Here is a 24,565-nt window from a genome sequence, read left to right as displayed (position 1 = left end):
TCTCTGGGTTACTAAACTGATCAAACAAAAGCCTGCAGCTGCCAGGGGCTACCTCGTGAGAGAGCCTTCCCCGAGGATGAAGAAACCCTTGTATTTGGAGACAGGAGATAAAGACAGAAAAATACCCAAGTCCACATGATATCACTTGAACCCTTCGATCCAACCATGACTGGGGCTAATTCCACTCACAGCCTTCTCAGTTATGAAAAAATAAAGTACATGGGCATGTTGGGGGGGGGGGCGTGTGAATGCATGCCTATGTGTTATGTTATTATTTTTTTGTTTTTGCTTAAACCACTTTAAGCTGGATCTCTGTTACTTGCGATCACAGTCAATACACATAGTATAATCAAATTGCCCTACAGCTTTACTGAACCACAAAGTCCTGATATTGGCAGTCACTGCCAAAAGCCAGAGCACCAAGAGTAATAACTAATGTGTTTTATTTTAAAAAGCAGATATCGAGAAACCTGCTGTGTTCTGCGAAATCTCCGCAGAACACATCAGTCTAAAGCAGTTCTTCCTGGGGCAACTGGGTGGCTCAGTTGGTTAAGCATCCAACTCTTGATTTCAGCTCAGATCATGATCTCACTGTTCGTGAGTTTGAGTCCCGAGTTGGGCTCTGCGGGGACAGTGTGAAGCCTGCTTGGGATTCTCTCTCCCTCTCTCTCTCTGTCTCTCTCTCAAAATAAATAAATAAACTTAAAAAAAAATATTCTCTCTCTCTCTCTCCCCCTCTGTCCCTTTCCCCTGCTTGCATGCCCTCTATCTCTAAAATAAAAAATAAATTTAAAAAATAAAGTAGTTTTTCCCAACCATTGTCATGTCAAGGCACAGGGAAAATTCTAGAAATGGGTAAGGCACAACCAGGAGAGCAAAGGTGGCTGGTCCAAGGATTCAGGCACCCCATCAAGTCCCTGCCAACCATCCTCAAAGCTGAAGGGACCAATCTCCAGGCACACCTATCTCCCAGGTGCCAGTTGGGAAGTCTTACTAGAGGAAAGTCAAAGTGGGAAGGGGGGGAACACGCTTCAAAACAAATCCTCAAACGAGTCTTCTCTTAACAAGATAGGTGACCTGCCTTATCTGACAGTACATTCCTCTCCCTTCATACCCCATTCTGGAACAAAGTGCCTTTAAATTATTAGCGTCGTTTTTCAAAATCAGCCTGCCAAAACCCAGCTGTTTCTGCACAGTCAGGCTTTCTGGGGTGTGTGGCTGTGGATTCGTGGGAAGGACCCCTCGCTCCGCTGAAGCTGCTTTTGCTCTTTACAGCAGACCCAGACTTTCAGCCAAGAAACAAGGGGACAGAAGGTCACCGGATTGGGGGTGGAGGGAGGAGTGTCTATAGAGCTGGGCCCAAAGAATGCCATTATTCAAGAAATGATTGAAGAGTTTCTTCAAGACTGGCCAAAGGAGTCATTCTCTTTGAACTCTGGGGGTTTAAGAATGCTGAGCGTCCAGTCTGCAGATTCCTCCGTTGACCCATTGTGGTCAGACAAAGATAGAAAGGCAGAAAGAGCTTCTTTTCTTTATAAATCCAGGAGCGTGATTTTGTCGATGAGTGTACAGAATCTAAGGAAAGGCGTGTTGTTGTTGTTGTTGTTGTTGTTGTATTAACAGCCGCATCTTTCTGTGTATCCACCACTTACTACCCAACGTTCCTGGACAGCTGACCCATCAACAAGATCAACAAACGATATTGAACACGCTCTATATGCAAGACAGGAAGTAAAGGATGAGGAGAGAGATACAAAGGTATCTAAGACATGGGGCTTTCAGACCCGGAGCACAGACACATTTCTAATTAAGTCTAAGGTAGATGATGATAAATACCCCAACAGAGGTACAAGCAAAATGTTCTGGGAACTCAAGGTAGGCTGGGGAGGAAACCGCAAGGGGCTTGGGATGGATGAGGTGGTAGATGAAATCATGTATGGGCTGGTCATCAAGGATAAGAAAAAAGAATGGCATTCCAGTGGTCTCTGTCCTCAAAGCATCCTCCTGAAGGAACAGGACTCTGTCATACGTAATGGGCTGAATTGTATCCCTTCCAAATTCACATGCTGAAGTCAAATTTTGTCCCTCAAGATTCCTATATTGAAGTCATAACCCCTCGTACCTCAGAATGTGACTGGATGTGGAGAGAGGGTCTTTAAAAAGGTAATTAAGTTAAAATGAGGTCATTAGGTGGGTCTTAATCCACTGTGACTGGTGTCCTCATTAGAAGAGGGAATCCAGACACAGCGATACACATAGAGGGCAGATGATGTGAATACAGCCTTCTCTAAGCCAAGGACAAAAGTCTGGAACAGATCCCTCCCTCACAGCCCTCAAGAGGATCCAACTCTGCTGACACCTTGATCAGACTTGACGCACTTCTAGCCTCCAGAACTGTGAGAAAATACATGTCTGTTGTTCAACGCCCCAGGTGTGTGGTACTTGCTATGACAGCCCAACTAAACTCATACATTTTGTGTGCTTCCCTCTGTCCCTGAACATCTCCCACACCGGAGACTGCCACCCAGCCTCCCCAAGGGAAGCAGACCACCTCGTCCTCCTCCTCCCTTGACTGTTCTTAGGGTTCTTGTTGATAAGACCCTATCAGTGTGTGCATGCAGCTCACTGCACTTGATTCTAGAACCCCATACACTCTTCTTGGTCAGTAGGCTGCACTGGAATGTGATCCTGGCAAGCCTTCCCTCCTCATGAGAGCTAAAAGCCAAGTTGTACTATCTACTGTTGTCTTAATACTTTCTATTTTATTAACCCTGTTGTGGCTTGCCTGCCTGCTGATGTACCAGAGTTTCCTGCCTTTTTACTCCCTCCATCTTCAGAAGGAGAAAATGAATGCTGGCAGACAAATGTGCTCTATTTACGACTCTTTATGGAGCGCGAATGTGGAAAGAACAAAGCTCTATAACTTACAAAGATTAAGCTTACCTGTCCATGTGGCTTGGTTGGGGGCAAATTCTTGTGAAACCAGACTCTGGTTAAGGGAGCTGAGGCCTCTGCCATGAGCTCATTTTAAAAAGATAGTTCATTTCATGCCCTCACTCACCTTATCCTGACAAACACTAGCCTGAGCAAACTGCTTAGAATATAAAAGTGAACACAGGCAACAGAATCAGAGATCCCAACATTGTCGAGCTGAGATCCTGCATCGTTCATTTGTTACCCCCAGCACCTCACCACATGAGTATCTAATCTTAGAGATCGCACTTCTTTTAAAGAGGATGAAGCCCAAAGTCACTCAGTTTCCGTATCCAGCCTCTTCCCACAGCTAAGTGTCGTTCCCTGGGAGTAGGAATCCAAAGACTTTGGGATTTATCCCAGTTCTGCAAATGAGAGGTGACCCTGGGCAAATCACATCTCATCCCTGGTCTCCAGGTGTCCCAACTGAACCACAGATGTCCCTTCTGTGCGTAGACTTTCTTGACTCCCTTGGGCAGACTTAGTTGTACCCAGGGCAGCCATGCGGTGGTCTCCCCAAGAATTGGCAGCCTGCGGGGCACCTAGATGGCTCAGTCTGTTAAGCATCCGACTTCGGCTCAGGTCATGATTTCACGGTTCATGAGTTTGAGCCCCACATCAGGCTCGGTGCTGACAGCTCGGAGCCTGAAGCCTGCCTCAGATTCTGTGTCTCCCTCTCTCTCTCTCTCTCTCTCTCTCTCTCTCTCTCTCTGCCCCTCCCCTGTTCACACTCTGTCTCTCTTTCAAAAATAAATAAACATTAAAAAAAAAAAGAATTGGCAACTTACCCCCAACACACACACACACGCACACACACCCCATTTCCTGTGGGTCCTCGAAAGAGCCCTGCCCCCAACTGGAGGGTGAAGTGTCAACCAAACCCACCGTCAGTACTCTTCTGGTCACAGTGATACCCTCAGGGGGGTCTATAACCACCTCAGATCTCATCTCCAGCTCCCCTTGCCAGAAAAGATCAAATGCTACCCTGAAAACCTAACTCCAGTCTGGCAAAGCCTCAACTTTGTTCTTTTGAAACTAAAGGGTAGGAGGAGGCCTCAGACACTTGAGGGTTCTGAAAGCACCAATTTGGGAATTATGAGAAGTGTTCTGTGCAAACCAGTCATAAAATTTTAATTCACTTACTCAAAAAGTTCCCAAGAGGCTCACAGCTGTGGCGCCTTGGCTGGGCCCCCTAGTTTGTTAGAACATGGTGCTGACAAGCCCAAGATCAAGGTTGCTTCCCTTTGTGCCAATCCGCTCATCACAGAAGAAAGCCTGGAGCCACAGTTACAACCCACACTCCCTCATTTGCCGTGACTGCAGCTTGTTCTCCTGTAATTTGTCTTAAGACAGAAGAGTGAGGATACGTGAGCCCTTCCCCACCTGATGGCAGGTGAGGTGAGCGTCAAGGTTTAAGCACAGCACCAAGAGGGCAGACTTGGAGACCCACACCTGGCCAGATGTCCCATGGCTTTTGGCTGGATTTCTGACAACCCTCCTTGAACCCAGAGAGTCCAATTCGTTCACCTGAGAATTTATGAAAATTGCCCGTGCAATCTTTACTAAAGTTAGTATCGACCTTAGAAAAAGCTCAAGCATGGGGCACCTGGGTGGCTCAGTTGGTTGAGCGTCCGACATCAGCTCAGGTCACGATCTCACAGATTGTGAGTTTGAGTCCCTCACCGGGCTTGCTGCTGTCAGCGTGGAGCCCGCTTTGGATCTTCTGTTCTCTCTCTCTCTCTCTCTGTCTCTCTCTGTACCTCCCTGCTCCTGCTCGCATTCTCTCTCTCAAAAATAAATAAAACATTTAAAAAACTTAAAAAAGAAAAAAGAAAAAGCTCAAGCATGAAAAAAGTTCAAGAAAAAGGTAACAGAGGAGACGCCATCTGACTAAGTCAATTTCAGGGTTTCTGTCAGTGTTTGACTTTCTCCCTTACTGAGACTACAAAGTCTTCAGTCAATGCTCACTTAACAAATACTTGTCAAGCACCAATGACAGACCAGGAACTAGGGGTACAGCAGAAACAAAGTAAGAGGTGGGACAGATAATAAAACAATAAATACATCCATGACTCAGAAACAAGTTGTGTGCCCATCAGTGGATGAATGGACAAAGAAGATGTGTGTGTGCACGCACGCACGTGTGTGTGTATACAGGGGAATATTACTCAGCCATAAAAAAGAAAGCAATCTTGCCATTTGCAACATGGATGGACCACGAAGGCATCATGCCAAGTGAGATGAGTCAGAGAAACATGAATACCCCATGATCTCACTTATCTGTGGAATCTGAAAGAACAAACAAATGAAACAAACCCAAGCTCATAGATACAGAGAACAGATTAGATTGATGGTTACCACTGGCAGGGGAGCGGCATGGGCAGAATGGGTAAAGGGGTCACAAGGTACAAACTTGCAGTTTTACAGAGTAAGTAAGTCACGGGGATGTCATATACAGCATGGTGACTAGACTCACTACCATATTGCATATTTGAAAATTGCTAAGAGAGTAGATCTTAAAAATTCTTATCATGGGAAAAAAAAATGCTGTAACCTTGTTGTGATGGATGTTAACTAGACTTATTGGGATACGATATAAATAGGGAATCATTATGTTGCACACCTAAAATTGATATAATGCTGTCTGTCAGTTACCCCTCAATAAAAATTAATCAATTAATTAATCAAAAGTGGGTCATCAATCAGTGGTGCTCCAAGTGTGGTCCCCAGACTGGAAGCATCAGCATCACTTAAAAGTCCAGGACTTAACTCAAAGCTACTAAATCACTAGGAGTGGGACTCAGAAATCTGGTTGAAGTCCTGCAGATCATTGTGTGCACACTCAGGTTTGTGACAGGTAATAATGATAAGGGCTGTGATGGAGAGTGAGTGCAGAGTTACTTTGGACCGGGCGGTCGGGGAAGGGCTCTTTAAGAAGGTGACATTTAAACTGAGCTGAGACCTAAAAGAGGAGAACGAACAGTAATGTGAAGAGCCAGAAGAGAGTTCCAACAGAAGGAACAGCAAATGCACAGGCCCTGAGGTAGGGAAGAGCCTGATATGTCTGAAGAAGAGAAAGGAGGCCAGCGTAGCCTATAAATAACAAAGAGCATCCCATCCAAAGAAGACCTCCAGATGGCCAACAGACACGTGAAAAGATGCTCAACATCACTCATCGCCAGGGAAATACAAACCAAAACTACAATGAGATATCACCTCACACCTATCAGAATGGCGAAAATCAACAACACAGGAAACAACAGGTGCTGGCGAGGATGTGGAGAAAGGGGAACCCTCTTTTGTTTTAATTTTTTTTAATGTTTATTTATTTTTGACAGAGAGAGAGAGAGAGAGAGAGAGAGAGACAGAGCATGAGCGGGGGAGGGGCAGAGAGAGAGGGAGACACAGAATCCGAAGCAGGCTCCAGGCTCCGAGCTGTCAGCACAGAGCCCGACGTGGGGTTCGAACTCAGAGACCGCGAGATCATGACCTGAGCTGAAGTCAGACGCTCAACCGACTGAGCCACTCAGGCGCCCCGAAAGGGGAACCCTCTTGCACTGCTGGTGGGAATGCAAATTGGTGCAGCCACTCTGGAAAACACTGTGGCTGTTCCTCAAAAAGTTAAAAATAGAATTAGCATATGTTCCAGCAATTGCACTACTAGGTATTTACCCAAAGAATACCAAAATACTGATTCAAAGGGATACATGTACCCTGATGTTCCTAGCAGCATAATCTACAATAGCCAAAGTATGGAAACAATCCAAACGTCCATCAACTGATGAATGGATAAAGGAGATGGGGTACACATGGGCAATGCAATATTAGCCATAAAAAGGAATGAAATCTTGCCATTTGCAACAACATGGATGGATCTAGAGAGCATAATCCTAAGTGAAGTAAGTCAGTCAAAGACAAATACGATATGATTTCACTCATTTGTGGAATTTAAGAAATGAAACCAGTGAACAAAGCGGGGGGGAAAGAGAGAAGAAACAAACTCTTAACTATAGAGAATAAACTGGTGGTTACCAGAGGGAGGGAGGTGGGGGGGCGGGGGTGAGAATGGCGATGGGGATTAAGCAGGGCACTTGTAATGAGCACTGGAGAGTGAGTATGGAAGCACTGAATCACTGTTTATACACCTGAAACTAATATCACACTGTATGTTAACTGGAATTTAAATAAACACTTTCAACAAACAAACAAACACAACCCACAAAGAACATCTTCTGGGAGGAGTTGGGTCTGAAAGTCAGCAAGCCTGCACTCGGTCAGCCTCTCCCACGGGCGAATGGGGGGGATACTGGGACAGTCACAGAGCCTTTCCAAGTAGTCTGTAAAATGGGGAAAACAACATCGAGCCTGCCTAGTGGGCTGTTGGAGGATTCAGTGAGTTAGTGGATATGGGAAAGCATTTGGAAAAGCAAGAGGCGGTGTTCAAGTGGGAATTATCACATTTAAGGGAGTCGATTAAGGATATAACCTCAGAATCCAGCCTCCCACAGTGAGAAGCCAACAGACCACAAGCCAGCGCCACCTGGTCCCTGGCCAACGCCTGCTCTCCGGAGCTAAGTAAGATTGAGATGATTCTCTAAAAAGGGTCTGTTTCGGAGGGCTGAGGTGGGGGATTTCCCAGAAAGGCCTGATTGTGAAACTCTCACATTTCCATCCCACTGGTCAGTCTAAGAGGACGCTTGGCTTCATGAGGAGCTTGTGCTGGACCCCAGCTGCTTGCAAACTCTCCCCAGGTGTTACAAAGGCACTGCCAGATTTCTTACGGAACCAGGCCACGTGCTTTCATCACGGTCAAAGCTGATTTCATCGCCGTCCGTGGATGCCCTTTTTCTGGAGGGACTCGGAAAAAGGCTCGTCTCTGCCTCAAACTTACAGGAAAGCTCCAACCAGGACTCTGAGAATGTGGAGGTGACATCATTATGAGACGGCCCAGTAAGCAGTCTCTGGAGCTTGGACGAAATACAAAAAAAAATCACTGCCTCGGATGGAAAAGATGCTATCTTCAGAATCTACCTGCTTCCAGAAGCCACCCTTCACCTGGTTGTTGTAAGCACTTTCCTGAGTGGTCAGGGCTAGAGAGAGCCCTAGAGACTGGGTTCCAGGCCTTCTCATACAGATGGGGAAGTGGAGCCCAGAAAGGGAAGGGACTGGAACCACCACCGCCCACTGAACTTGTTGTAGGACTAAGGTCATAGACCCCAGCTCACTGGGTGCCCAAACCAGGAAGCTTCTTCAAACAGAAGTCACACACACACACATATTCAAAAACCAGCGTTCACAGAATAAAGCCCAAGCCCTTGGCCAGGCATTCAAGGCCGCTACGTCTAATTCCTGCCAACTCTCTTAGCTTTATCTCTCACTCCATGCCTGCCCCACCCCCAACCCACATCCACGCTGCGGCCACACTGGGTACCAAGAATGGGCGGGTGACCGACGGGCTCATGACCGAGGCTGGCCCTCACCGGTATTCCCGCCACCACGTCTGCACGTGTGCTGTTTCCTCAACCCAGAAAGCCCTTTCCCATCTCCCACACGAAAACCCCACTCCATCCTCCAAAGATGCTCTTAATGGCATCACTTCCATTCCCAGAGAGGAAATCCTGTTCCCCCTCCAGCACCTGGCAACGCTGCTTTCGCCGCTTCTCACACTCTGGCTCGTGTAAAGACTCGGATGATTTACGTACAGCCATGCTCCCCAACCCCTACTCACCTCCACTCAGCTGCGAGATCCTGAGGGCAGGGGTCAAGGCTCATTCATCTTTGCAAACCCTCTGAGCACTTGGCGCCTGGCACACAGAAGTGCTCAGTGAGCGTCCATTCAATCAAATGAATGCACAGCTATGTTGCACCTGTCCTTATGGAAGACTTCTATGACCACCAGCCAGGACAACACAGCACTGCTAACCTGCTTTGGATGCTGTCCCATGACATCAGGCGATAACTGACTAGTATGTGTTGGGTTCCCCATTTCCTACCCCACTACCATCCCACCCCAACTTCCGGCCACCGTGTGCACTCCCCAGGGCAGTGATGGTGCCTGATTGATCTTTTGGCTGCCCAGCACAGACCCCAGCACATAAATGACAAATGAATAAAGTCCATGAGCGATAGGCGAACCTATTTGGACAACAGACATAACCAATTTCCCTTGCTCATTTGAATCCTACACATACGATTCACCGTGTAAGCTTTCCTGCTTGTTCAACAAATATTTATCAGGTGCTAAAATCACAAGTTCCTGCTGGATACAGGGTTGCTAAATAAATAATCACAAACGTCTATTTATCGTAGTTATGGAGAATGAGCCAGGGTACACAGTACAGGACGCTGTAGTCATTGCTAAGTTCGCCCTGAGTTCATCACTTGCACTGGTGGCCCTGTCTTATCATGCTTCACTGTGGTCACAGTGACCACAGCAGAGATGGCCACCCCTCACCCAGCTCAGATGCAAAAAACAGATGATTTGTCTTCCTCCCCAATGGGAATGAAGCAGAGTCTGGGTTTTTGTGTCTTTGCATTGCTTAATATACCCCCACCCCCCAATTATTATCCCCTGCTTCCCATGGGAACTGTTGACAATGCCAATTTCATACTGATTCCGGATGCAAAGTCTGTTCTGTCTGACCTCATTGATTCCTGGGGGATGTGTTAAGACCTGTGAAATATGTGAAGCTCATAAATCAACTCTGGCTGGGGTTCTGCAAATGTCTGAGCTTGAAGGAAAGTCAGACGGCACTGACAAGTCCCCCCGGCCCTGACCCGCCCACCGTCCCCCGGAGTCTGTGGATGCTGGCTGCCTGGGGCAGGGCTCAGCACTGGCTGTCCCCATCTCCCCTCTGGCCCAGCTCCGACAAGCCGGAGGGGAATGGGAGGTCAGTCCTTGACATCCAGTCTGATGTCTGAGGCCCTCTGGAGGGAAGGAATCCTGTGAATGTCCTCTCCCTGCCAGCCCCCAAGGAGATGGCCCCAAGACCCCTCCCCAGGCATGCTTCTCTGCCTCCAAGACAAACAGGAGCCTCAGGCTCAGGGGTGTGCCCCGAGTGAGTGATGAGAGGTTGAGTTAGGAAATGAGTGAAGGCTCCCCTCTCACTGCTTGGGTTTAACAGTGCTCACACTCTCGTCCTTCGCTCATTCATTCATTCATTCATTTGACAATCACTTGTTGAGTGCCCACCCTGCCAGATGCTGTGGATAAACAGTGGCTCCTGGTGTGATGCCTGCAGCTGAGGAAACCTTCCAGCCACCCCCCCCCCCCCCCGCCCAGTTACTGCATCCACTGCCCCAACCCCCTCCCCCACCCACGTCCTGATGAGTGCACGTAGGCACCTGCCCGCTCTCTGTCACACACCTGGGGGCTGCTGGGAGCCCGTGAACTTTCTGCCTCCAAGAAGGAGGGCAGCTGGCCTGCTGGGGAAGGTTGTCCGACGAGGGGTCAGCCCGGCCCACCAGCACTGCCCCGGTCACAGCCTGCCAGCCATGTGGTCTGGAGTCCACCTCTGTCTACATGTCCACGTGTCCAGAGAAGCTGGCAGCCAGACAGCAGAGAACAGATGTACCCATGTCACTCCTTGGCACTTCCAGAGCTGAGAGGGCCCCAGAGAAGGGATCAAAGGCAGCCTCTCTGGAGGCTCGGTCCAACTCTTGACTTGGGCTCCAGTCATGATCTCACGGTTCATGAGTTCAAGCCCAGCATCAGGCTCTGCACTGACAGTGCGGAGGCTGCTTGGGATTCTCTCTCTTCCTCTCTCTGCCCCTCCCCCGTCTCAAAATAAATAAACTTAAAAAAAAAAAAAAAAAGGAAGCAGCCTCCCTGGCTCAGTGGAGTCAGGGTGGAGAAGGGGGGAGGTATCAGTGGTCATAATCTAAAAGGCAGCCCCTCTCCTCCCTCCCCTTCAATGCTCCCTCCTCAAACTTCCCCACCTGGGACAAGCAGCCCGCTGTCTCACCCGGTGCCTGGGTGGGGATTGGTAAGACGTGAAGCACCCAGAGCTGCTGTTCCTACAGGGAGGGTGGGGGTCTGGGCAGTGACAGCCGGGACTGTTTAGGGAGCACACCTGACCATGAGACACTCGGCATATCCTCTGCTAATAAGCTTCAAAACAACCCCACAAGGGAAGTATTATTACCCCATCTCGTAGACGGGACATGCAAAGGGTTTAACACCCTGAGCTGGACAATGGCACAAGGATGGGATTTGAACCCCAAATATCTGAATCTACAGCCCATGCTCTTGCCCCCCCATCGGACCATCTCCCACTGCTCTTTGGCCTAACGAACCTCTCCCTCCAGGTCCTTCGAGAAACTAAACATCTTCTTTCTTTCCCCAATAGCAGATATTACAACTTGAGCCTTTCAGAGGATATTTACATGAGGCTGTGGTCAATAACATTAAATGTGATTGCTAACGTATTGTTTTAATCAGTTTCATTATACTCGTGCACATGCTCTCTATAAAACTAAGGTTTTGCATCCATATGATATTTTTGTTTCTTTATGTCATTTAATCCATTTCTGATAGCACAAAGAGCTCCCAAATCACTCTGTTTCTTGCCTCACGCTGGGGTAGGGACAGGAGCCACAGATGCCCTTTCGACACCATGCACACAAGCAGATAAGAACATCAACAGAAGCCGCCAGTGTATACAGAACCTATACGAGTGATTCTGTTCTAGAGTTGGCCAGTGGTGTTCAATCCACTTCCATCAAAAGGATATTTGAGGGGCACCTGGGTGGCTCAGTTGGCTAAGTGTCTGACTCTTGATTTCGGCTTGAATCATGATCTCACAGTTCATGGGTGTGAGCCCCACATTAGGCTGTGCGCTGACAGCATGGAGCCTGCTTGGGATTCTCTCTCTCTCCCTCTCTCTTTGACCCAACCCCCCTCCCCCTCTCCCTCTCCCTCTCTCTCAAAATAATAAACTTTTTTTTTTTTTAAAGGATATTTGAAAAGAAATCTACAACTAGCCTAGAGGCGCCTGGGTGGCTCAGTCGGTTAGGCATCCGACTCTTAATTTCAGCTCAGGTCATGATCTCACAGTTCTTGAGTTTGAGCCCTGAATCAGGCTGTGTGCAGTGTAGAGCCTACTTAGGATTCTCTCGGTCTCCCTCTCCTGCTGTTCCTCCCCCACTTGTGCTCTCTCTCTCTCTCTCTCAAAATAAATAAACTTTAAGAAAAAAAGAAATCTACATCTAGCCTTGATGACAAAAGATATAATCACCTTCTTCCACTGCAACACATTTGGACACATCACACCTCTATAGCAGCACCATAACACGCACCTCCCACTAATTTAAAACACACACGGCTCGATGGTCTGCTCAGCCCTGGCCCTGACAGATAACTGCGCCCTCCTGTCCTCCAGCAGGCACTGTCTGGAGACCCGGTCGTGCACCCACCTTGTCCAAAGCCATCAAGAGCAAAGCTGAATCATCCGGCTACTGAAAGTTCATACTTCTTCCATCCTCTTGCAATACCGCTTGCTTTTCACACACAACTGGCTAATTCCAGCATGGAACATAGTTGAAAGAAATAGGACCAGACCAAGGAACATAAGGTGAGAGCCAAGACAAATTTGTAGGTCATTGAGAAATTTGCTATGCCGGGCACTGGGGAAGTGCCTACCACACGAAGGCACCGAGGGCTGGGCGTATCCCACTGTGGGTGCCCACCTAGCACTGAGGCCGGTCAGTGCGCTGGACCTCGCCGCGGACTAGGGCCAGTTCCCAAAGGCGGTGACAGCTGTAGGTGGGAGGGACTCCCTCACAAATGGAGAAGAGACACAGTCCTGCCAGATGTCATTGAGCACGTGTGCTGGTTGAAACACGACATAGAGAAGGGGGCCACATCACTGAGCAATCTGGACGAGAACAAGTTAACGGAAAATCCAGACTATCTTCCTAAGGACTGGGAAGATTTGGAAAAGCAGAACATCCTCAAATTGGAGGAACCCTGAGAGATCATCCAAGGAATTTAAGCCTTTTGTGTGTATCTCATGAACCCATTTTACAGACTGATGAAGCCCACGGACCCCTGCTCAGAAGAATGCTTTGAATTGCATGCAATGAAATTCACAGGATTGCAAAAGAGACCAATTACATTGAAAGGCTTATCAAAATATTTCTTAAATGGATGTGTAAGATAGCAATATATATGCTTCCTTATCAGTGCATTGAATAAGATTGGACAGCAGCTCTAATACCCTGTACAATTTTGAAGTAGCAATAAGTGAGAACAAAATTTCAAGATATGCCAAATATTTCAACATGCTTCAGAATAACTGCTACAGCTGTGATGTGATGTATAAATACCGTGTTTCTTTTTTTTTAATGTTTTATTTTTTGAGAGGGGGGCATGAGTGGGGGAGGGGCAGAGAGAGTTGGGGACAGAGGATCCGAATCAGCTCTGTGCTCTATGCTGACAGCAGTGAGCCTGATGCAGGCTTGAACTCACAAACTGTGAGATTATCACCTGAACCAGAGTTGGACGCTCAACTGACTGAGCCACCCAGGCACCCCTATTTAGTTCTTATCAATGTCCTTTATAAATGTCCCTTTACCACATGGTCTTTACAGGCTTTAAAAAAAATTTGGGGGGTGGGGGGAAGGGTCGTTTTTAAACAGAAAATTCAAACAATATGGGAATTATATTGAAAAAATTAAGTTTTAAGATTTCTTTAAATGCAGTCCTAGCTAAGAATAGACAGATGGAAGGAAGCCTTTGCAAAAAAAAAAAAAAAAAAGTGTGGTTCTGGGACCAGCAGCGTCTCCCAAGGGCTTATGAGGAATCTGGAACCTCAGGCCCCACGGCAGACCTGCATTTCCCAGGAAAAGAGCTGTCCTGATACTTCCCAGAGTCCCTTCTCTGCTTAGGTCTCCTCGGAGGCCTCTCATGCCAAAAAGTAGCTAGAATCCAACCCTCAACCCTCTGAAAGTCACGCACTATTAAACCTAGTTCCCAGGGGAAATAACAAACACTAACAGAATAACAGGATTAGGGATTTGAAGCAGGAGAATTCATAATGGAATGATTAGATCCGAAATCATGAAAACAATCATCGTAGTAAGTAAGTGTTACTAGCCCTCACCACACGCCAGCCTCCACGCTAGACCATTTATATGCGTATCTCACTTAATTCTCACAAATATCCTACCGAAGTTGGTACTGTCATCCCCTGTTTACAGATGGAAAAACTGAGGTTCAGAGAGGCTCTGCTGCTTGCTCACTGTCCCAGCCAACGACCGGGAAAGACCCGAAGCGAGAAGGGACAGCCTGAGTCAGGGGAACAAACTTGCTGAAGCCTGCTTCACAAGGACGGCTGAGCAAACCCAACTGTGGAGCCCCCTGCCTCAATCCTGGTCCCCCTTCCTCCTGGGCCAGCCTAATGCCAGTGCCCTCAGCAGCTGAAGAACCGAGTGGCCTGTGCTTCCTGCATTTTCCTTCTGGTCTGATCCCTGAGGACTTGGTTTCACGTTACAGCCCTACATAAAAGCCTATATAAAAAAGAGGAAGAATGGGGCACCTGGGTGGCTCAGTCGGTTAAACGTCCGGCTTGATTTTGACTCAGGTCACGATCTCACGGTTCGTGAGTTGGAGCCCCGTGTCGGGCTCCGTGCTGACAGTATAGGGCCTGCTTGGGATTCTCTCTCTCCCTCTTGCTCTGCCCCTCCCCTGTTCATGCTCTCCCTCTCTCTCTCAAAATAAATAAATAAACATTAAAAAAAAATAGGAAGAATAGCCTGCAGGAGCCCCTGCATTGGGAGCTAAGTGAAGGTTCTGTGTGCTCTTGTCCTTGTCTTATCTGCTGGTAATAAACATCATGTTGGAATGACTTCTCATTGTTTTGTTTCACAGTTTAAATAACTAGGTTTATTCACTGGCATCTCGAAGCAGAATCTGACTGAAGTCTCATAAGGGGCCGAACTGGGCAAAGTCCCGAAAAGTCTGCAAGGTGGATATGTACAAAGCTCAGTTTTAGGTCATTTTAAAGGTTTTAAGGAATTGGGCTCTTTAAAGAATTCAGACTTGGGGCGCCTGGGTGGCGCAGTCGGTTAAGCGTCCGACTTCAGCCAGGTCACGATCTCGCGGTCCATGAGTTCGAGCCCCGTGTCGGGCTCTGGGCTGACGGCTCAGAGCCTGGAGCCTGTTTCCGATTCTGTGTCTCCCTCTCTCTCTGCCCCTCCCCCGTTCATGCTCTGTCTCTCTCTGTCCCAAAAATAAATAAATGTTGAAAAAAAAAATTAAAAAAAAAAAAAAAAGAATTCAGACTCTATGACTCTTCCTATAGGTTATCATCTCAAGACCCTAGAATCTTTCCTGATTAACACGGACCATGTGATACTCTGTGCAGACATGGGACAAGGTATTTTTGTATGTTCTCTGCAAGTTAGACCTTGTTATGCCCATTTTACAGATGAGGAAACTGAGACCCAAGTCTCACAGCCAGGAAGCAGCCAACCTAGGGTGGGAATCAAGGCCTATCTGATGTCCAAGTTCCAGCCCTGTCCATTCCAGAATGCACAGCCTTCCCATCTCTGCCTTCTCTTACACATCTCGGAGACCTATCACAGGACACCTAGTATTTCAGCCACTTCTTTTGTGTCTAATCTCCCTTCCTTGACAGTAAGCTCTGGAGACAGCCCCAGGGCCGTGCCCAGACACCCTGTCCCCTTGGTGCCCAGACCAGAGCCTGGTACCAATAGATGCTCTGTTTACACTGGTTACATTCAACACTGGCTGAGTAAAAACTGGCTGGCCTTCAAGAGAAAGCCTCAGGCTAGCACCATCCATCTTCCAGAAGGATCCATATGTGTCCCTACCTGCCTGCCCGTGCGCTTTGATCAATGAGAAATCCCTGGGGCCAGGAGGGAGAATAAAGGCATTGCTCCTAATTTTACAAATGACCAGAAGATCTCCTGCAGTCCCTGGGGTAGCACGGCTCCAGGAAAAGGCTGCTAGCTCAGTCACAGAACATTTCGTGAGCATGGTGAAGTCACTGACGAAGACCCTAAATTTGCCACTAAGCCAAGTTAACTGGCAAAGCCAGAGCCAAGAATGTCCACTCAGAGAGGTGACACGTCGAGCCCCAGTGGGGACACATAAACAAGTGACATCCACATTCAGGGACCTTGGTCAAAGGTCTGAGGCAGTGCACTATGATAGGAAGGTTGCTGAGTCGGGGTTCAAATCCTGGGTGCTCCGGCTCCGCAGCCCAGCTCCCCTCTTCCTAAGGCCTCGGCACCCACGCTGTCAACCCCATCCCAGTCTGCTTCTACGAGGTCCTTTGGCCAGCTCAGAACCGTTGCTAGTGTTTGATTTTACCTTTTGTCTGCGTCTGGGGTGCACCCAGGTAGGTATAACTTCCCCGCAGCAGCACGGGGGTCTCCTGGCCGACTAACCATGTCCATGTGGCTCTCCATCGCTAGAGAAGCAGGCCACCGATCTCCCAAGGGTCCAGGATCTGGAGGACACATCCTAACCAGCCATGAGTCCCACCACCCTCGTGGAGGTGGCTCCAGGGCCGAGCACCCCCAAGCCAAGATGCCAGCTTTCTGGATGACACAAAAAACTTTCTTGTCACATGGGCTGCAATTCATGGGTCACCGTTCAGTCTACAAGTGTCCTGGGTGATCCAAATTCACAGCTAGGGGTTGGGGGACTCAAATCTGCGGCCAAAGTTTGTTCCAGAAGAAGCAGGGTCTAGTCACCTCCAAAGCAGAACCCAAAAGAGAGAAGTCAAGAAGGAAACTCAAGGGCACAGGAGACCTGTACACTGAGCCTGGCCCTGTCTGGCCTGCAGAAACAGGTCACGGTCCAATGTGGGCACAAGGGAGGAACCCACTTCTTTGAAAATGGGACTAAAACTCAGGAAAAGGGAAGCCATGGTGAAACTGTCCACTTGTGTTTTAAGCAGATTGTCTTATAGTTTATGAGGAGCAACCAGGGCATAAAGGGGACAAAAGATCAGAGTGTTGCCTATAAAGCGGTTTGCCAAAAAAATTTAATTTGAACTGGATCAGGTCTCCAGATCTATTAACAGTTTACAGAAAAATAGAACAGATGAAGGAACATGTTATAAAAACGTGGTGAGCCAAATGTCAAATGTAAGGAATTCTACAGGACAAACCACCTCTTCAACTAAGCAGCAAGACAAACAAAAAAGATTAAGAGCTATTACCCACCCAATGCAATTTGTAGACCTTACTTGGGTCTGATTCAAACAAACCAACAGAAAAGAAGACATTTATGCCACGGCCCACGAAATCCGACCACCTGGATATTTAATGATAAACAGGAATTAAAGTTGATTTTTGTAGGTTTGATAATGGCCTTGTGGCTATTTTTTTTTTTTTTTTTTTTTAAGAATCTTTGTCTCAAGGGGTGCCTACGTGGCTCAGCCAGTTGAGCATCCAACTCTTGACTTTGGCCCAGGGCAGGACCTCACGGTCATGAGACCAAGCCCCGTGTGGGGCTCTACACTGTGTGGAGCCTGCTTGGGATTCTCTCTCTCCCTCTCTTTCTGCCCTTCCCCTCCCCTCCCTCTCTCTCTCTCTCTCTCGCTCTCAAAATAAATAAATAAATAAATAAATAAATAAATAAATAAATAAATAAATAAATAAATAAATAGTAAAAAAGTAAAAATAAAGAATCTTTATCTCTTAGAGATACATTCTGAAGTATTTAAGGATGGAGTTATATGATGCCTGACATTTGCTTTAATTAATCCACTGGGGGAGAATAAACACCAGCAAGGCTGGTCTGTGCTGAGAATTACAGCAACTGAGTGATAAGTAGGTAAGTGTTCATTATGTTCTCTGTGCTTTTGTCTAGGTTCAGGATTTTATAAGACAAAATTTTTAATTACAGAAAAAAAAAAGGCAAGAGAAAGCCCTCATGTTTAATCAGGGCTCCAACATAGACTCTCTGGGAGGCTTTAAACAACCTTAACCTTGCTGAGCCTCATCCAGAGCCTGAATGGCTTCAAATCCTGGCTCATCCCCGTTTGCCTTGACCCGATTTCCTAACCTGTCTGTGCTCCGGGCCCTTACCAGTATGACAGGAATGATGACAGTCCTACCACGCAGGGTGGAGATGAGGAGTAAACGTGTTAATTCACATGTAAATATTCACAGCGCATGCAGCATGGTGGAAGTGTTTGCTGTTACTACTGATGCTACCGGTGATCACTCTTATTATTTTCATCTCGATGGGGAAGAGAAGACTCTTTTGGAGAGGCTGTCCTCCCTCCCAGGACACCAAAGGTCCAGAAATGTTTCCCAGCTCTTCCTGATCACGCTTCCTCCACAAGCTCACACCTACATTCTCCTCTTCTAGGAGGTGAGAATTGTGTCCTCACTTCCTCCACTTTTACTGACAATGTCCCCTCTTGGAGTGTCTCCCCTTGGCCCGTTTTCAAGCCCACCTCTCGCATTCTTGTTCCTGGAGGGTACAGTGGGCGGAAGCAGCCTCCCTTCCCCACCCCTTCTCTCTCCCTCTCCCCTGGGACGCCACCTCTTACAATGCCCAGAAGGACCTCTGTAGATCAGGAAACGGTGGGGTGGAGGGAGGGGAAGTTAGAAAGAACTCAGAACTTATGAATGCATAAATGCTGAACTTTTTGGAAATGGATGGGCCCAGTGCCAGTCCTCGCCAGGGCTCCTTGATTCTATTCTTTTTACAAAAGGGCCATTATGAAGGCTCTGCATCTCCCGTGTGACAGGTTGGGAGCCATAAAACTGCATGACGTCACAGGGACCAGGCGATGAATAGGTTTCCCAGCCATGTCCTTATTCTCAAGGGCACTGGGATCCTGGAAAGAGGTCCGTGGGAGGGAGGGGGCCACTTCAGGGGGCCGTGCACCAGTCCCAGCTGCTCCACAGAGGGGCCTCCACGGCCCCCTGCCCCCCTGCCCCAGACGTCAGGCAGAGCACCCGATATCCCAGCCACCCGAGGCCGCCTCCCGAAATCCTGGAGCACCTTGGTGGGTTACTGTGCCCCCGTCCTCACTACAAGTCAAAGCCAGGCACTTGGCGCATCGGGCCCCACAGGACATCCTGGAAGAGGAGCACCGCCCCCCAACCTCTCCTTCTGCACATTTCCTTTTGGAACCATTTCTTTTCTACCAGACAAGAGAGTTCGTGCGGCCAAGTTAGGAAAGCGTATGCTGGCAGTCAGGCCAGTGGACTCCCAGCCTATCTGTGTCATTACTAACTTGTTGGAGTCCCTGTTCCCTTTCCTGTAAGACGAGGAGGCTGCAGTTAATTGTTGAAGTCCTTTCCAGTTACAACGGTTCTGCTTGTTTTAAGGAAGTGCGTGCCACTCCCTCCACCAAACCGTGCCCGTGGCTCGACTGGGACCCATACTCTTTGCCTTTGCCCGCTCATCTATATTCAGAGTGACCATCAACCAGCTCTCCCCTCCCTCTCCCCCATCTCTCTCTCTCCTTCCTTCCCTCCATCTCTCTTTCTCTCTCTCACACACACACACACACACACACACACACGTCCCTTGAGACCAGTACGAATGGAGAAGTCTGGGTCCAGGTGTATCCAATTTCCCCTTGCAGCTCTGAAGACACTCATTTGCATACTATTTCCATGCATCCAGATGGACATGGACGCTCATTTCCATGAACGTATAGAAGACGTTACAAATAACCAGCACAACTTCTCTGACAGCTCAATACTTCCGAGCCCTGAAATGGGACCAATAAAAGTCTCACTAGGTACACCAGTGGTCTCCTGAGGCTTTGGGGTATAGGAAGAAAGTACTAGAACTTCAATGCACACTTATTTTTATCACATCCTCTAAAATGTTCTGTTTCAATGTATGCTTTATACTCTTCAAACCATATTAGTATACTAGGATATGTAATACGCATATCATGGGGCTCCAGGCTCAAAAAGATCTTATATATGGGGTCCATGATCAGAAAAGGCTGGAGCCATCATCCCTCTAGACCATCCACCAAAGCTGGAAGCAGTTACAAAGCAGTTACAAAGGTTTGGGTCCAACCATCAAAGCTACCATCCAGGTAACCCTCCACCAAGACCACACTGGCCACAGACACCAAAGAGGGCATGGGTCCAACCACCTGCCAACCCCCTTGGGGCCTCCTGGCATGTGGTGTTGCCTTCCCCGCAGAGGTCTACTCTTGCTGTGAGTTCCCATAACTGAGGCTCATTTTAGCCAAAAGAACATGGGCGCCCACCCAAGGAACCCACTCTCTTTCCAGAACAGTTGGCCATGGCCTTCGAGACTTCTTTTATTTCAAGAGCATACATTCCATTCAAGGGTGAGGGGTGTTTGAAGAGAAAGTGATGGTCTTTCTAGATCTTCTCTCTGGGATTCACTGAATTAGACCAGATGCATTTACTATTGGACAGAGAAAACATAAGCTTGGTCTTTAGACAGATGATAGACGAAAATAAAGAAAAAACAAATTGGCTTTCTGGAGAACTGTCACGTGACTAGGGTTGGGAGGGTTCCCAGAGACACAGGCCGCTAAGAGTGAAGGAACTTTGTAGAAGGTAAGTCATTGTTTGATGGGTTAGGACTTCATCGTTGCCGGGTTAGGACTTCACCGGAGCACAGGGCACAGGGAGCCTGAGATGCTGGGATACTCACCCACACACTGGTTGCTTTCATCCATCTGGTATCCAAAGCGGCATATGAGAGGCCTCGAAATCGTGGGGTAGTTTGGAGCTGATAGCGGTGGGGCCGCTGCTGGGTACGGACCTGAGTAGGGGTTCGAGTAGGGGTTCGAGTAGGGCCCTCGGTACACTGGGTTTGTTCGGGGGATGCATAAATACCCGCCATTTTGGTTAACACACATCATGTCTCCTCGGCAGGCCTCAGGGATGGTCCGGCATTCATCAATGTCTGGAAGGGCCACAGAAGAGGATGAGAGTTAGTGGCTCCCTGGCCACACCGTGCATGGTGCATATTGAAGCAAAGGACCCCAAAACACTCTTTACCCCAGCACCTGCTCCCAAACAGTGAGGGCAGACCGTGGCTCATCACCGCAGGCATTCCCAAATGTTGGCTAAATTGAATCAAGTTGGCCAGTGTCACCCAGAGACCACATCACAAGCTGGACCACATCCACAAAACCCAAGCAAACACTACCAATTAACATAAATAGAAGGTGACAGTAGCAATGAATATATAACCACTAAAATAAAGAGTGTTTTATCTGTGAGTGTACCATCTAAAACCATCTCTGGTGCTCCCATGTGCCCATAGGATGCTCAGGAAACACCGCGATGGACCTAATCATTGTTCCCACTTCAACTCCAAGTGACAGCTGGGCAGGGGAGAGAGTCCCTTGCATCAAGGAAGACAAGGCTTGGCTGAGAGCTAGTCACTTGTTAAGAAAGTGGAGGCTTACTTGGAAGTCAGCTCACACAGGGCCACCAGACGGGCCCGTTTCCAGCCCAGGCTGGTGTTCCACCCGGAGCAGAAAGTAGGTTCCCTAGAAAATCAGCCACGCTAGGCTGGCACGGGGGACGCCTGGCCTCTGGCTCCAGCACGGGCAGCCCACTGCCTGAACCCGCACACGGGGCCCTCTCACCATCCTTGAGATCGTTCCATGGGGGAACAGAGGCTGGGGGAAAGACGCCTGGGTCCCAACAGCTCACCCCAGCCAGCTCATCCAAGAAATGCACCCCAACTCTCACCTCAGGAAAGGGTAATGTGGAGGCTCAGCTGCCCCATTCTCTAGCTGTAGGCCTGAGACCCTCCGTAAGTCTGAAGGGACAGAAAAAAATGGCCGCTGCCCCCTCTCACCCCTTGGCCCATCCTTGTCCCCCAGCACCTGGACTCAAAGTGCAAGCCTAGATTTTCCAGGGTTCTCACCACTCGTCATTTTTTGGAACCATCTATCGCCCCTCCGGTTCTCAGCTGATGTGAGCTCAGGGAAGACAAATGATCTGGCTTCAATCAAATGTAATTAAAAAGCTAAATTCATCCCGGAGGTGGGGACAGGTGGGGCTGCCTTATTATCTTTTGACATATGCTATGCTCCACCCACCACAAACTATGCTATACTCAACGTCCTTTCCACCCCTGGTCTTTGCTTCTGCCGTTCCTTCACCTGGAATGCGGTTTCTCGGGATCCTATTCGTCTGTCAGTGCCCAATTCAAGTGTGGCCTCCGTGAAGGCTTTCTTTACTGACCCCTGACATAAGACCTCACTCCCTCCCCTACTTTTGCAGGGCCCATTGCTGTCACCTTAACTTTGCAATGGCTTTATTCCACCATGTACAGAGTTCACTCCCGTCTGGGTCTGCCTCTCCCACTAGATGACGTACTAGGAGGATAGCCCCCAAATGTCAATCCTAATCCTCGGAACCTGTGACTGTATCAGGTTACCTGGCAAAGGAGAATGAGGCAGCAGGTGGAATTAAAGCTGCTAACCAGCTGGGCTGACCTTCAGACGGAGGGATTACGTGGGTGAGCGCAGTGTAATCACCTAAGTCCTTAAAAGCGGAAGAAGAGGAGGCGAGAAGGGTTGATGATGTGGGGATGTGACGATGGGAAAAGAAGAGATCCCAGAGCCCGTGAGGGACTTAACTCACGGTGGTGACTCTGAAGATGGGCGAGGGGACCATGAGGCTGGGACTGAGGAGGCCTCTTGAAACCGGGAAAGGTCCTCTGCTGACGGCCAGCAAGGACACAGGGGCTTCAGTCCCACAACCACCAGAAGCTTAATTCTGTGGGGCTGTAAACTGGTGCGGCCACTACACAAAACAGCATGGAAGCTCCTCAGAAAATTAAAAACAGGGGCACCTGGGTGGCTCGGTCGGTTAAGCGCCCGACTTCAGCTCAGGTCATGAACGCGCACAGTTCGTGGGTTCGAGCTCCACGTGGGGCTCTGTGCCGACAAGTCAGAGCTTGGAGCCGGCTTTCGATTCTTTCTCTCCCTGTCTCCCTGCCCCTCCCCCACTTGCAATCTGCCTGTCTCTCAAAACTAAATAAACATTTACAAAAATATTTTAAAAAATTAAAACATAGGGGAGCCTGGGTGGCTTGGTCGGTTGGGCATCTGACTCTTGATCTCGGCTCAGGTCATGATCTCACAGTTCATGGGGTTGAGCCCCATGTCAAAGGATTCTGCTTAGGATCTTCTCTCTCCCTCTCTCTCTCTCTCTCTCTCTCTCTCTCTGCCCCTCTGCCCCGCTTGTGCGTGCTCTCTCTCTCTCAAAATAAATAAATAAACATTAAAAAAATTAGCAACAGAACTACCATATGACCCAGCAATCCCAATTCTGGGTATTTATCCAAAGGAAATGAAAACAGAATCTCAAAGAGATGTCTGCACTCCTGTGCTCACCGCAGCACTATTCACAACAGCCAAGGCCTGGAAACGAGCTAAGTGTCTGTCAGCAATGAATGGACAGAGGTGGGTTTATAACCAGATACATAGCTTCACACACACACACACACACACACACACACACACACACACTCATATTTATACACATACTCAATGGAATATTATTCAGCCATGAGAAAGAAGGAGATCATGCCATTTCCGGCAACATGGACGGCCCTGGAGAGCGCTATGCTAAGTGAGATTAAGTCAGACAGAGAAAGACAAACACTGCATGATCTCACTTACATGTGGCATCAAACAGAGCTAAACCCATAAAAGTAGTGAGTAGAACGGGGGCTGACGAGGGCTGGGGGCTGGAGAAGGCCGGGAAAGGGACAAACAAAGAAGATGGGTAAGTGCCCCCGTACAGTCAGGTGCAGCACTGGGAGGACAGTGGACAATACTGAACTGCATGCCTGAAAACTGCTGAGAGAGCAGATCTTAAATGTTCTCATCATAAGAAAAGAAACGTCATTACGTGCTGTGACGGAGGCATTAGCAAATGCTGTGGTGGTAATCATATTGTGATACAGAAGCATATCAAATCAAGTTGTGCACCTTAAACTCATACAACGTTAGGTGTCAACCATATCTCAATTTAAAAAAAAAAGGGAACTGGGGCGCCTGGGTGGCTCAGTCACTTAAGCATCCGACTTCGGCTCAGGTCATGATCTTGCGGTTCATGGGTTTGAGCCCCACATCGGGCTCTGTGCTGACAGCTCAGAGCCTGGAGCTGCTTCGGATTCTGTGTCTCCCTCTCTCTCTGCCCCTTCCCCACTCATGCTCTCTCTCTCTCTCTCTCTCTCTCTCTGTCAGAGATAAATAAACATTAAAAAAATCAAAAAGAAGAAAGAAACTGAATTCTGCCAACAACACACATGAGCAAAGGCAAGGATTCTCCCCTAGAGCTTCCAGAAAGGGGAAAAGCTTTCCTGGCCCCTCGATGTTGGCAGGATCTACGAAGTGCTACCCCTGTAGCACTTCTGACCTACAAATAATATAGATAACGATCTACAGATGAGCTGTAAGATCACTTTCTGTCGTTCAAGCCACTCTATTTGTAGCAATCTGTTACGGCAGCCACAGCGGACAAATACAGATGGAGAGCCCCTCGGGGACGTGGCCCAGTTCTCCCTCATCTTCGCCCCCCGCAGGCCTCAGTCCCGGGCTGGGCACACAGAAAAGGATGGATAAAAGGGCAT

The 24,565-nt window shown here is 48.4% G+C and overlaps 1 protein-coding gene across 5 annotated transcripts in view; it reads right to left on the bottom strand.

The window, feature by feature from the left end:
* The window catches only part of FBLN5 (fibulin 5), an 80,300-nt gene that overhangs the window by 49,610 nt on the left and 6,125 nt on the right, over positions 1–24,565 (bottom strand). For all 5 annotated transcript variants that reach the window (XM_086708981.1, XM_086708984.1, XM_086708982.1 and 2 more), the window contains one exon: positions 20,615–20,869. In XM_086708981.1, coding sequence (XP_086565107.1) covers positions 20,615–20,869 — 255 coding nt within the window. The remainder of the gene's footprint in view (positions 1–20,614; positions 20,870–24,565) is intronic.

This window comes from Puma concolor, chromosome B3 (assembly GCF_028749965.1).
Source record: "Puma concolor isolate L17-30 chromosome B3, mPumCon1.1.hap2, whole genome shotgun sequence".
NCBI classification, from domain to species: domain Eukaryota; kingdom Metazoa; phylum Chordata; class Mammalia; order Carnivora; family Felidae; genus Puma; species Puma concolor.
The sequence above is the reverse complement of the archived record's forward strand: the minus strand, read 5'-3'. Positions and strand labels throughout refer to the sequence as shown.